Source organism: Sinocyclocheilus grahami, unplaced genomic scaffold (genome assembly GCF_001515645.1).
Source record: "Sinocyclocheilus grahami isolate Dianchi unplaced genomic scaffold, SAMN03320097.WGS_v1.1 scaffold175.1, whole genome shotgun sequence".
NCBI lineage: Eukaryota > Metazoa > Chordata > Actinopteri > Cypriniformes > Cyprinidae > Sinocyclocheilus > Sinocyclocheilus grahami.
The window spans coordinates 883,053-896,961 of NW_015505354.1; the positions used below are offsets into that span (position 1 = coordinate 883,053).

General features: G+C 39.5%; 2 protein-coding genes across 2 annotated transcripts; one reads left to right on the forward strand and one right to left on the reverse strand.

The window, feature by feature from the left end:
- Positions 1 to 1,865: 1,865 nt before the first annotated feature.
- LOC107593710 (uncharacterized) lies at positions 1,866 to 4,924 on the reverse strand. Its single transcript, XM_016283566.1, has 3 exons — positions 4,174 to 4,924; positions 2,273 to 2,276; positions 1,866 to 2,237 (listed from the first exon to the last, which is right to left on the reverse strand). Exons 1-3 carry the CDS (start codon positions 4,881 to 4,883, stop codon positions 1,866 to 1,868), a joined length of 1,086 nt encoding a protein of 361 aa, XP_016139052.1. The 5' UTR covers positions 4,884 to 4,924.
- Positions 4,925 to 9,513: 4,589 nt separating this feature from the next.
- Positions 9,514 to 13,278, forward strand: LOC107593681 (GTP-binding protein GEM-like). The gene is made up of 4 exons (XM_016283527.1): positions 9,514 to 10,190; positions 12,231 to 12,307; positions 12,391 to 12,595; positions 12,782 to 13,278. Exons 1-4 carry the CDS (start codon positions 9,875 to 9,877, stop codon positions 13,057 to 13,059), a joined length of 876 nt encoding a protein of 291 aa, XP_016139013.1. The 5' UTR covers positions 9,514 to 9,874; the 3' UTR covers positions 13,060 to 13,278.
- The last annotated feature ends 631 nt before the right edge of the window (positions 13,279 to 13,909 follow it).

Here is a 13,909-nt window from a genome sequence, read left to right on the forward strand (position 1 = left end):
CACACCTGAACAAGCTAATTCAGAATTACTAGGGCTACAGGCAGGTGAGGTTTTTTTCAGGGTTGGAGCTAAACCCTGCAGGACATCTGCACTCCAGGACCGACGTTGCCTGTACTAGATGATTCTCTTACCATTAGGGCTGTCAATCAATTCAAAATTTTAATCAGAATAGTTCAAACATATACAGAATAATTAATTGCAATCATTATATATTTTAGATATAGTAGATGGGTATATATAAAGGTTTGGGGTCGTTTTTTAAATAAACACTTTCATTCAGCAAGGATGTATTAAATTGATGAAAAGTGCCAGTGAAGACATTTATAATGTTACAATTCAATTTCAAATAAATGCTGTTCTCTTGAACTTTGCATTCATCAATGAATCCTGAAAAAATGTATCACAGTCTCCACAAAAATATTAAGCACCTGCTTTCAACTGGCTTTGCTATTACTGGAATAAATTAAATTTTATATATATATATATATATATATATATGTATATATATATATATATATATATATATATATATATATATATATATATATATATATATATACATTTTCATTGTCACCATTAGTAACAGAAACACTGACTACAGGAATCAGAAATGACAGAGTGATCACGAAAGCAGTGAGGCACAACAGTCACCATCAGGAAATTAATTTGTCAGTTCCGTGACTCATTAATGAAACAAACCTGAGTGCACGTTCGCTGGCGTTGTTGTTTATTGACCATGTTTCAGGGTTGAAATGGAGCAGTGATAGATCATTCTGCTGTGATATAACGTGTGAGTCACAGATTTTGTATTTCTGTATGCGTTTGTATGTCTGGTGGAGAGTGGGGTTTTGGAGATGGGCGTGTTAGTCAGACACGTGTGTATAAGAAACCTCTTGAGAGCCTAACACTGTCCAGGATGTGATGATGAGATTCTAGCAACTGTTACCAGAGTAACAATACAATGTTTATTGGGTCTGTAGGGATGTGTAAATTTTTTTTTATTATCAGTGTTGGAAGCAGTTGTGGTGCTTAATATTTCTGTGTATGTAAATATGCAGCTGTAATGACCGGCCTTATTGGAAAATGTTACATTTGTAAAAACGGGGTCAGATTATACTATGCGAGAGCTTTGAGTGTTTAAAAGATGAGACAGACAACAATGTTAAAAGTGAAAATCAAATATGTATTTACAATATTCACAAGAGACTTAAAACATCACAAAACTAGAATAACTTAGGCTGTTAAAAGTACAGAGTCTTTCAGTTTCATACCATTAAAACAGTCCTTAAGAAATCCAGTGTGTTGCTAGTCCCAAAGTGAATGTCCCCAAAAGTGTCCAAAAGTCCACTGTAGTGTTAATCCAAAATGCTGGAAAGGTAAGTCCACAAAGGTAACTCCACTATTCCAGTTTGCAGGTGATCACCAATTGGTCGTAATGAGAGCAACGACCATGCTTGTTTGACATGCTGCCTCCTTTATGCTGTCCATTTCCTACTTTCTGTCATGTGATCAGTCACATGACAGGCAGACCCAAACTCATTTAAAGACATACTCACATTAAAATGGTTAAGAGGAATAAAATGGCTAAGACAACATGAAAACCTATTAAAACTCAAATAAACATAAAATAATAAAAAGTATATTGAGCAGGTTAAAACGTGTCCTGTGTGACAGTGTGACATAGTCCCCCCCCCCTTAGTCTATGACTCCCGGGGGAAGGAACTAGCCCTTTAAGGTCCTGTCAGCCATTGTCCCTGTGGTAGGTGTCCTCTTGAATGTGTGATTTAAAATGTCTTTGTAATAAATAAGGTAAAACTAGGCTTTGCCACACAGGCTCTAGTCTGCCGGAGGAATTTAGGCGAACACTAGAGAGAGGTTGAGTCCCATACCAGCCTAGGTGTCCTAAGGTAGGTGGCACCGATCCTCCCAGGATGACTTGCACCCAGCCACGCTGGTCGGCCTGCCCCCCTGGCATTTCCTCCAAACCGGCTTGGGGTCTTTTTGATGGATGATGTTGATGCTGATGAACGGGGATGATGAGGTGGATGATGAGGTGGTTTCTTGGTAGGGTTGATGACAACACACTCCTTGGCCTCCTCACCACACGGCTTGCAGTCCCGGACAAATGCCCAGATATCACTGCGGACTGAGGGCCACCAGGCAACTTCCAGGATCTGCAGAAGGGTCTTTAGACGCCCATGGTGTTTCTCTGCTGTCCTCTGGTGGAAGTGCTGGACCAGGTTCTTAGGAACGTCGAGCTGGATCTTGTAGACGTCGTCCCCCTTCTGGATCCGCCGGTAAAGCAAGCCCTGGTGCTCCTGCACTTCGATCCTGTTGGTCGCTGGAGTGGAGAGAGAGATGGAAAGTCCCTGGAGAGTGCCGTCATCACCCTGCGCGCTGCCGAGTTGCTCTCTGGAGAAGGGGAGGATGGAGAAGCTGTGGTTGAATTCTGGCCCAGCTGGAGTGGTGGCGCAGAATTCTCCATCGGTCGCTCTGTTGGTTGTCCATGAAGTGGTAGATGTGCAGGGATGGTTGTCTGGAGGAAAGCCAGGGGTTGACGTGGGCGGCACTGGGCTGGTCGTCGCAGTGGCAGGAGAGATAGTGGCTTCTGGAGCCTTTGTCTGCTTCAGCTGTTTCGCCCATTTCTTGTCTCTCCTCTTAAAACAGTCAATGACCTCTCTCTCTAGTGTCGCCACGGCATCCTTGATAGATTCCTCCACTTTTTCAAATTTAAAATCCACACCCTCTCTAAAACACACTTCACGGTTAAGATTACTTCCAACAGAGTCTTTAAAATCCTTCTCCAAGTTTAAAACAATGTTTTTAAGAGCAACCAACTCAGCGCGAAGCTGTACACACTCACAGTGATGTAAAACCCGTTCATCATTAAAGCCAGCAGATGTATTAAAAGAAGCAGCATTAACTTGCTTTGTTGTCATCTTAAAACACTCTTCTCAACACAGCGTTAAAATTTTCAAACGTTCCCAGTACGGGCCACCATATTTAACGATCAGCCTTATTGGAAGATGTTACGTTTGTTAAAAAGGGGTCAGATTATACTATGTGAGAGCTTTGAGTGTTTAAAAGATGAGACAGACAACAATGTTAAAAGTGAAAATCAAATATGTATTTACAATATTCACAAGAGACTTAAAACATCACAAAACTAGAATAACTTAGGCTGTTAAAAGTACAGAGTCTTTCAGTTTCATACCATTAAAACAGTCCTTAAGAAATCCAGTGTGTTGCTAGTCCCAAAGTGAATGTCCCCAAAAGTGTCCACCGGTGTATATACAAAAGTCCACTGTAGTGTTAATCCAAAGTGCTGGAAAGGTAAGTCCACAAAGGTAACTCCACTATTCCAGTTTGCAGGTGATCACCACTTGGTCGTAATGAGAGCAACGACCATGCTTGTTTGACATGCTGCCTCCTTTATGCTGTCCATTTCCTACTTCCTGTCATGTGATCAGTCACATGACAGGCAGACCCAAACTCATTTAAAGACATACTCACATTAAAATGGTTAAGAGGAATAAAATGGCTAAGACAACATGAAAACCTATTAAAACTCAAATATACATAAAATAATAAAAAGTATATTGAGCAGGTTAAAACGTGTCCTGTGTGACAGTGTGACATAGTCCCCCCCCCCTTAGTCTATGACTCCCGGGGGAAGGAACTAGCCCTTTAAGGTCCTGTCAGCCATTGTCCCTGTGGTAGGTGTCCTCTTGAATGTGTGATTTAAAATGTCTTTGTAATAAATAAGGTAAAACTAGGCTTTGCCACACAGGCTCTAGTCTGCCGGAGGAATTTAGGCGAACACTAGAGAGAGGTTGAGTCCCATACCAGCCTAGGTGTCCTAAGGTAGGTGGCACCGATCCTCCCAGGATGACTTGCACCCAACCACGCTGGTCGGCCTGCCCCCCTGGCATTTCCTCCAAACCGGCTTGGGGTCTTTTTGATGGATGATGTTGATGCTGATGAACGGGGATGAGGTGGATGATGAGGTGGTTTCTTGGTAGGGTTGATGACAACACACTCCTTGGCCTCCTCACCACACGGCTTGCAGTCCCGGACAAATGCCAAGATATCACTGCGGACTGAGGGCCACCAGGCAACTTCCAGGATCTGCAGAAGGGTCTTTAGACGCCCATGGTGTTTCTCTGGTGGAAGTGCTGGACCAGGTTCTTAGGAACGTCGAGCTGGATCTTGTAGACGTCGTCCCCCTTCTGGATCCGCCGGTAAAGCAAGCCCTGGTGCTCCTGCACTTCGATCCTGTTGGTCGCTGGAGTGGAGAGAGAGATGGAAAGTCCCTGGAGAGTGCCGTCATCACCCTGCGCGCTGCCGAGTTGCTCTCTGGAGAAGGGGAGGATGGAGAAGCTGTGGTTGAATTCTGGCCCAGCTGGAGTGGTGGCGCAGAATTCTCCATCGGTCGCTCTGTTGGTTGTCCATGAAGTGGTAGATGTGCAGGGATGGTTGTCTGGAGGAAAGCCAGGGGTTGACGTGGGCGGCACTGGGCTGGTCGTCGCAGTGGCAGGAGAGATAGTGGCTTCTGGAGCCTTTGTCTGCTTCAGCTGTTTCGCCCATTTCTTGTCTCTCCTCTTAAAACAGTCAATGACCTCTCTCTCTAGTGTCGCCACGGCATCCTTGATAGATTCCTCCACTTTTTCAAATTTAAAATCCACACCCTCTCTAAAACACACTTCACGGTTAAGATTACTTCCAACAGAGTCTTTAAAATCCTTCTCCAAGTTTAAAACAATGTTTTTAAGAGCAACCAACTCAGCGCGAAGCTGTACACACTCACAGTGATGTAAAACCCGTTCATCATTAAAGCCAGCAGATGTATTAAAAGAAGCAGCATTAACTTGCTTTGTTGTCATCTTAAAACACTCTTCTCAACACAGCGTTAAAATTTTCAAACGTTCCCAGTACGGGCCACCATATTTAATGATCAGCCTTATTGGAAGATGTTACGTTTGTTAAAAAGGGGTCAGATTATACTATGTGAGAGCTTTGAGTGTTTAAAAGATGAGACAGACAACAATGTTAAAAGTGAAAATCAAATATGTATTTACAATATTCACAAGAGACTTAAAACAACACAAAACTAGAATAACTTAGGCTATTAACACTACAGCGGACTTTTGTATATACACCGGTGGACACTTTTGGGGACATTCACTTTGGGACTAGCAACACACTGGATTTCTTAAGGACAGTTTTAATGTTCAGTTGGTATGAAACTGAAAGACTCTGTACTTTTAACAGCCTAAGTTATTCTAGTTTTGTGTTGTTTTAAGTCTCTTGTGAATATTGTAAATACATATTTGATTTTCACTTTTAACATTGTTGTCTGTCTCATCTTTTAAACACTCAAAGCTCTCACATAGTATAATCTGACCCCTTTTTAACAAACGTAACATCTTCCAATAAGGCCGATCGTTACAAGCTTAATGTAATCATGTAATATGATGTAAATATTTTCAGGATAATTAATTTTTTTTCACCTGTTATGTTCAGAATAATAATAAAAAATAATATAATATACACTGTAAATACACAAAAATATACAACTTAATATAATGGCAAATGGAAAAAAACTTACGTTTTACATACATTTTCATCATAACAGACAAAAAGAAATGTAAGTAAAACTATTATCCAGATTCTTTTCTATTATCTTGTCTTTTACATTATATTTAGTTGTTAATTTAGTGTATTTACAGTGTACAGTATATTTTTTATACAATATAGTTAGATGTATAAACCTGAAGAGAAACAGAGGTATGTCATCTGCTGATTTCATACTGTCATAAAAATATAAGATATAAATAAAAAATAAATATTTATAAAAAAAGAACAGTCATTTATAGACTTATGCAAAATGGTCGAAGTTGAACATCCAGGTGAACATCTCATCTTGAATGCTTTAAAATGGCATTTAAAATAGTTGACACTTGACATTCTGTCTGATCTGTCTGTGGTGTTTTTTTCTCTTCAAGACCAAAGGAACTTATCCCTTTTCATCCCTTCTTTCCTGACGCATGGCCCAGTTACTGCAATTACTGCTTTGGGATCATCGTTCAGCTCAGGTCTCATGGCCATAGCACTAACCTAACACAACCCTTAATTGCAACACCACTCACAAGTTGCACTAACCCATTTACATCCCTTTTTGCAAATATTGTTGCTTTTACACCGCAATATCCAACTGTCCTGAGCACGTTCACAACATCCGGCGCGTGACGTCAAATAAATACGGTTGGGCAAAAAATTCCATGTTGTCTGATGATATATCAAAATCGTCTTCCATTGTGATGACCTGTACTTCTAAATATCTTTAGATCATTGCAGTGCCAGTGAACACGTCCGCAATCTCTCTGCACTGTGTAAATAACAAGCGGCAACCTTCCGGTCTCTCTTGTGAAACCAACACGGAAGTGACTAAAACTGCAATTCATCGACTGGACGCTAGAGGCTGGCTCCAAAAGGGAGTCAGTCCCATAGACTCCCCATGTTAAAATGCCTTTACATTTTTACATGGGGAGAAACAACTTTACAGCAGAAAAAAATATGTTTACAGCCTGGCACAAAAAGTGGTTTTGGTCTAAATAGCTCATTTTACCCTTCATGACAACTGTGAGGGGGATGAATTTTGACGCATCCGCCATTTTGGAACGTATCGCGTAGAAACAGTCACTAATGAGTAATCTACTTATATATATCTATGTCTACTATGCCAGAACATAGTTGGACATTGCGGTGGATCAGAGGTAAAAAATTATATAAATACTGTTCAGTTTCTTGCACAGACTGATCGTTTCTTCGTGTCTTAAGACCTCAATGTATCGTCACAAGCCGCAGGGTTTCATTTGGTTTTGTCTGTGTATGATTTTTTTTACTCTCAAAGCCGTGGAGCCCATTGACTGCCATTATATGACTGAAAGACTGCAACGGTTTGAGTTAAAAATCTTTGTTTGTGTTCTACTGAAGAAACAAAGTCACCTACATCTTGGATGCCCTGGGGGTAAGCAGATAAACGTCACATTTTCATTTTTGGGTGAACTATCCCTTTAAACACTTTTGAAAAAGTTCCAGACTGATATGCTTTTTCAGCTATCACAACCTAAAATACCGTGTTGCTTTTAATTTTATGTTGGTGGTCCATCAGTCATGCATATTATCTGTAAAGCACCATTTATGTCTCTGACCCTCTCTGATCTCTGATGGCCTATTTCTGATCCGCTCTTAGGGAAGTGAATGAATGAAGGAGGTAATCCAAGCACTCTGCTGTGATTTCTCTTATCCATCCAATCCCTTCATTTATATCAATTCTGAATATAGAAACAGTCATCATAATCCAGCAATTACATTAATAACACATTATAGTCTGTCATTTGTCCCTCTTTGAGCAGCAGAGTGAATGTAATCTGTATCTTGGTACGTGTTTATGTGCATGTGTGAAATAGAGAGCATGAGCATCTGTGGTGTTGTATGCTGTCTGAACCCTTGATTTGTTTGCATGGTATGTAGAATTTAAAACACTGATGTATAGCCTAATGAGAATTTTGTCTTAATTTAATTCAGTTTTGGTCACATTGATCTCCTTTGGATTGGTGTTTGCATGCAAGTATTGATCTCATGATGGTATTGGTTACAGAGTTTCAAATTGAGTCTAGCAGAACTTGATTTAAAATAAATTTTTAGTATATATTATATTACTTGCTGTACCAGTCCAGAAAACTAACAACTGAGAATGTCTTATTTTGTTTGTCTGTGTCTATACCAAATGTGATTAGTTGTCCTGAAAAGGGCCACTTAAAGGATCTACTGTCCTGCCTAGGTGTCCTGCTTTAACCTGGCCTTAACTGGTTTACTATGCCAACCAACACACTAATCAAGGTTGCATAATGTCACTGACAATGCCACCTGCAGTTGACTTTATCCAGTTGGTCTGTGCAGCTTTTCAGACATACAGACCCGGCTAACAGGAAATATTTCTCAGAACTTTGGCTAACGTTCTGGTTAGATTCTCTCAAAGTTATAAACAAACGTTATTTTTTATAACATTTGTCAAAGTTATCTAGTCTTTAATAATTTTCTTTAATACTCTTCAATTGTTCATGAAATGTTTTTTCTCCTGAAAATGTTTTAGTTGGATGTTTGTCTGTTTTTTTTTTTTTTTTATGTAACCACTTGCTTCAGAATGTTCAGCGAAAATTGTAAATTTATAGTGTTTGCAATGATAATATAGAATGTTCCCTTCATTTTTGGGAACATTCAGAAATAATGTTGTTATAACTTAGTGGGAATGTTAGCAAAACGTTCTCAGAACATATTTTTGTTAGCTAGGGATCAGAGGCTTTCAAACATTTGATGCCAACGAACCCCAAGTATATGAAGATCTTGCACCCCTTTGGCTCTGCTCTCGTTCAGATATTGTGTGCACACTCAAACTTTGTCCTTGCATCATTGATGACTTTTTTAATTAAGATGAAGTGCAGGCATATCCCACTAAATGGAAGCAAGCTGATTATAGTCAGCCTTCTCTATTTATTTATTTTATTATTTAATACTTATTTCAGTTAAGTGCTTATTGTAAATATGCATTTATTAGGTTATTTTATTTAGTGCATTTGTATTTTGTTGTTTTTGTATACAGTTATACAATAAAAGCCCCTGGTTCCAGAAATAAATCACTGAGGGTGCTTCTGAAATGAGTGAGGGTGCTCTATATAGTCTTAATGCACACATATTTTGTCCAATCCATTGCTGTATCTCAATCACTGCTATGTCGAGATTGAATCCCGCATAAATATGCGAATGTCATTCCCGAAACTTTGCAACGTGTGTGTGGCCGAAAAACAAAAGTTCTGCATTTTGAATGGATTAGAATACTCGCAAAGAGCGCTCACGTTATAATCACTAAAAAGCTGTCACTCTTTGTTCATTTCGATCTCTCAAAGTTCTGTTATGACCAATGAATCTCTCTATACACTGCGCAATCAATATGATTTACATTGTGTACTTCTATGTTATAATGAGAGGATTCGATTGTATAACTCGGCATGGAACAAAAACTGGTGTGTGTTGTAGCCTTTAGGTATGAGACAAAACCAGCATGTCATGAAGATGATGAAAGTGTTTTCATTTTAGTAGTCCCTTTAAGTATTTTTCTTCATTGAATATGTACAATTTCTCATGTGGTAACATCTAATTTATTTGACTTTATTCAACCCAAAAATATTAACTTAATCAACTTATACATTGATAAAATTAAATTTAAGGGTTAGATCTGGTAGAAATAGCTGTAAGACAACATTTGCAATCTACAATGTTTTATTTTACTTTTTTCTCATCATGCTCATTTTGAGGCCACCCCAGCCTGCACCTAAGCCCCCCACCCTTCCATTTTGTATGTCTCCCTAATCAGACACACCCAATTTACTTCTTGCAGTCTCTCTGATGAGTGGAATCAGGTGTGTTAGATAAGGGAGACATACAAAAGGTGCAGGGCAGGGGGGCCTCCAGGACAGGTTTGGGAACCACTGCTCTAGACAAGCCCAGGGTAAGGAAAGACCCGCTGCAGCTCATTGGGAGAGAGAAATGACGTCAAGGAAATCCTCACTGATAATGAGACCTTCAAATAACCATGAACTGGATTACCAGGGCAAACAGCACCAATCCTCGGTCGGGTGTGCTTATTTGAAAACAAAGAAGCCAAGAGCAATTAGACCTTGTTGAGCAGGTTTCTGCTGGATGGGACTGGATCTACTTTTGGAGCGTCCGATTTCGTCCGTTAATTCTTTGTTCAGTCACATTCACAGAAACAACCGTCGTTTAACCGAGTGTTTATCGTGGAATTGCACAAATGACCCTGCTGGCGAGCATGCGGCGCCACAGTATTCGCGTTCAGCATCACCTGCACCGGTGGAGCATCTGCGGGACGGACGGAGGGCAGCTGCTGAGCGATGGTTTCGCGCGTCCCGACATCGGTATGTCCAGATCCAGTTCCTGCTCGTCCGCCTCTTCAGATTCCGCTCTCTCCACCGAGTCTGCGACTCCAGCTTCGCTTGGACCATTCACTGTTGTCCTGCTTGGAGACAACGGCGTCGGGAAGTCCGCGCTCGCTAGTATATTCGCTGGAGCGTCGGACAGCATGGGCAGCGAATGCGAGTTATATGGAGGTATGTGGACAATTAACTGGACTTTTCATTTTCGCTTTTTACTCCAACTCTTCACATCGACTATCAAAAAATCACTTGGCTTTCCAGTGACGTTCTTGTTTCCGATTGTGATTTGGGTATAAGCCTGTTTATAGCGGTTATATTTAGGCTAAGTATAAATTCAGCATAATCATAATCGTGCAGTTCAACATTTCAGAAACACACAAGTTGGAGCCATGTAAAGGTCACTTGTGGAGAATTATGTACAAAGTCAAAACAACCGGTTGGGGTCATAAAAGTACACTTAATTTAAAATCCGTGCGTAATTGAATTTATATCAATAACTGAACAATTCTTAATCAATTATTCAATTAAAATAGGCTTCGTAAAGATTATTCAGTTCAATCTGATGGAAATGTACTATTATGTTAATGAAATTGCGTAAATCTTAAAAAAAAAAGGTTGAGTGTGGTTTTGAGTGGAGGCTACACATTCTTTTCATGTAATATAGGCTAAATGTTTAAGCTACTTTGTACTATTTATTTATTTATTTATGAATGACCGTTTAGAAACCTAGCCCAGGAGCTTGCAAACTGGGGCACATGGGAAAGAGAAAAACAGATTTACCCTGTTGAAAAAACCAGCATATGCTGGTTAGGTATGTTTTGATGGTTTAAACTGGTTTATGCTGGTCATTTGCTGGTTTATGCTGGTCCTTTGCTGGTTTATGCTGGTCCTTTTGCTGGTTTATGCTGGTCCTTTGCCAGCACATGATCAGCATAAACCAGCAAAAGGACCAGCATCCCAGCATCAAAACATACCTAACCAGCATATGCTGGTTTTTTTTCAACAGGGTAGGGAAATGTTTTTTATTATTATTATTTTATTATTATTTTTTTTTATGGACTGCTGAAGTGCAAACTTAACTTAATTTAATATTATGCGAAATAATTTGATTAATACATGAATGAGCATTTATTATTGTTAGGCTATAGAAGTTTGTTAGGGCGCATACAGGTGCATCTCAATCAATTAAAATGTCGTGGAAAAGTTCATTTATTTCAGTAATTCATCTCAACTTGTGAAACTCGTGTATTAAATAAATTCAATCCACACAGTAAAAGTAGTTTAAGTCTTTGGTTCTTTTAATTGTGGTGATTTTGGCTCACATTTAACAAAAACCCACCAATTCACTATCTCAACAAATTAGAATATGGTGACATGCTAATCAACTCAAAACACCTGCAAAGGTTTCCTGAGCCTTCAAAATGGTCTCTCAGTTTGGTTCACTAGGCTACACAATCATGGGGAAGACTGCTGATCTGACAGTTGTCCAGAAGACAATCATTGACACCCTTCACAAGGAGGGTAAGCCACAAACATTCATTGACAAAGAAGCTGGCTGTTCACAGAGTGCTGTATCCAAGCATGTTAAATGAAAGTTGAGTGGAAGGAAAAAGTGTGAAAGAAAAAGATGCACAACCAAACTTTTGAGCCATCACAATTAAAAGAACCAAAGGCTTAAACTACTTCAGTCTGTGTGCATTGAATTTATTTAATACACGAGTTTCACAATTTGAGTTGAATTACTGAAATGAACTTTTCCACAACATTCTAATTTATTGAGATGCACCTGTATGTTTGAACACAGACGCTCGCTAACAAATCGCGTTCGCCTGATGAGGTAACAACAGAAGGATGCAGGAGCGCTTTGCTTCAAGGTCGCATCTGACAGAACGCTGGCCTTTGTTAGGGGCGCCACAAGAATATTGCACAGAAAACTTAAAATAAAGAGGTTTTTATTGTCAATATAGGCTATAATGTGTGTACTCGGTGAATGTAATTTTGTACATTTTTGCCATGGCCACTTTTCATAACCTTGTTTCAACTCTTTGTCCCTTTTATTATTCTTTAGTTACTTGTTCTATTTTTTATTATCTGTTTTTGTTCTGTCACTGTCATTCTGTTACACTGTGGAGCTTCTGTCATGAAAACAAATTCCTCGTATGTGTAAACATACCTGGCAATAAAAACTCATTCTGATTCTTTTAATGATCTCAGGTGAAGTATTTGAGCAGACCATAACAGTAGACAGTGAGAGGGCCACCGTTACCCTACTTGACATGTGGGATTCACAGGTAACGTCTTTAGTTTATCAGCAATTTATATTAATGTACTTTGATTGGAGGTTGTTAGACATTCTGATTTCTGTTTCCATCAGGATGAGGGCAGCTGGACACAGGAGCATTGTTTGCAGACAGGAGACGCTTTCATTATAGTTTATGCCATAACAGATCGTTCAAGCTTCCTTCGCGCATCTGATCTTCGTATTCAGCTTCGACGTCAGCGTGAAGCCGACCGCACTCCTATCATCCTCGTCGGCAATAAATGTGACCTGGTTCGCTGCAGAGAAGTGTCCATTAGTGGTAAGTGATCCTGAATTTAAATAGTAAAACTCTTTAGTGCTTCTCTACTCCTTATCCTAAAGTTACTTCTATTAGTGGCATTACAATTGCTATTTAATCCGCAAACCCCCTTATAGGATTAATAAAGTACTCTTTGTTTTACCTTAGATCACTGAGAATTTGTTTATTTTATTTTTCATTTTTCAGAGGGTTGTTCGTCTGCTGCTGTCTTTGACTGTAAGTTCATTGAGACATCAGCAGCAATGCAACACAACGTCTGGCCGCTGTTTGAGGGCATCATCCGCCAGCTCTGTCTACGAAGAGACAGCACAGAGAACCTCGCCAGGCGTTGTTCTCTTCAAAAGCGCAGAGAGAGTCTCCCAAAGAAAGCAAAGCATTTAATTGACAGAATTGTTGCTAAGAAGAACAAGCAAGCAGCCTTTAAACTCAAGTCTAAATCATGTCATGACCTGATGAGTGTGTAGTGTAGACTTTGAATGGCTCTGAAAGTTTGAATTGTATTATATGAAGTTTGGGTTCAAACATTTTGGAAAATCTGTTCAAATGTTTTCGTTCCCATTTTGTGATTAAGAAAGCCATGGATGTCTATATTAGACTGTGCTGTAGAAGAGCATCGATTACAGGCTTCTCGCTCCCTCTGTGAAGGACAGAATGCTCCAGTGTTACCCATCGTCCTCCAAACATGTTTTTGTGGGAACCCCAACAAATTAAAAGTGATCCTTTTACTTTATGATATTCCTGATGGCTTTGCTTTTGATTTGTGGAACCTCTTTGTCGTACCTTGTGTGTGTGTGTGTGAGAACGTTTTGTCCAGCTTTTGCTCAGTTTGAGCATATAGCATTCAAAAGAAATAAAATGCAGTTTTAAAAAAATATTTTGTCCTTTTGAAAGTGCACACATCCAGAAAAGCATCTATATTATGTTTTCAGCTGGGGTCTCTCATATCATATAAAAGAAATGCATTAACCTTGATTAAAACATACAGTGGGTACGGAAAGTATTCAGACCCCCTTAAATTTTTCACTCTTTGTTATATTGCAGCCATTTGCTAAAATCATTTAAGTTAATTTTTTTCCCTCATTAATGTACACACAGCACCCCATATTGACAGAAAAACACAGAATTGTTGACATTTTTGCAGATTTATTAAAAAAGAAAAACTGAAATATCACATGGTCCTAAGTATTCAGACCCTTTGCTCAGTATTTAGTAGAAGCACCCTTTTGATCGAATACAGCCATGAGTCTTTTTGGGAAAGAGGCAACAAGTTTTTCACACCTGGATTTAGGGATCCTCTGCCATTCCTCCTTGCAG

Coding starts and splice junctions, on each gene's coding strand:
- LOC107593710 (XM_016283566.1), bottom strand. CDS start 4,883: ATGACAACAAAGCAAGTTAATGCTGCTTCTTTTAATACATCTGCTGGC.
- LOC107593681 (XM_016283527.1), top strand. CDS start 9,875: ATGACCCTGCTGGCGAGCATGCGGCGCCACAGTATTCGCGTTCAGCAT. Junction 10,191..12,230: donor CGAATGCGAGTTATATGGAG/GTATGTGGACAA, acceptor TAATGATCTCAG/GTGAAGTATTTGAGCAGACC. Junction 12,308..12,390: donor TTGACATGTGGGATTCACAG/GTAACGTCTTTA, acceptor TGTTTCCATCAG/GATGAGGGCAGCTGGACACA.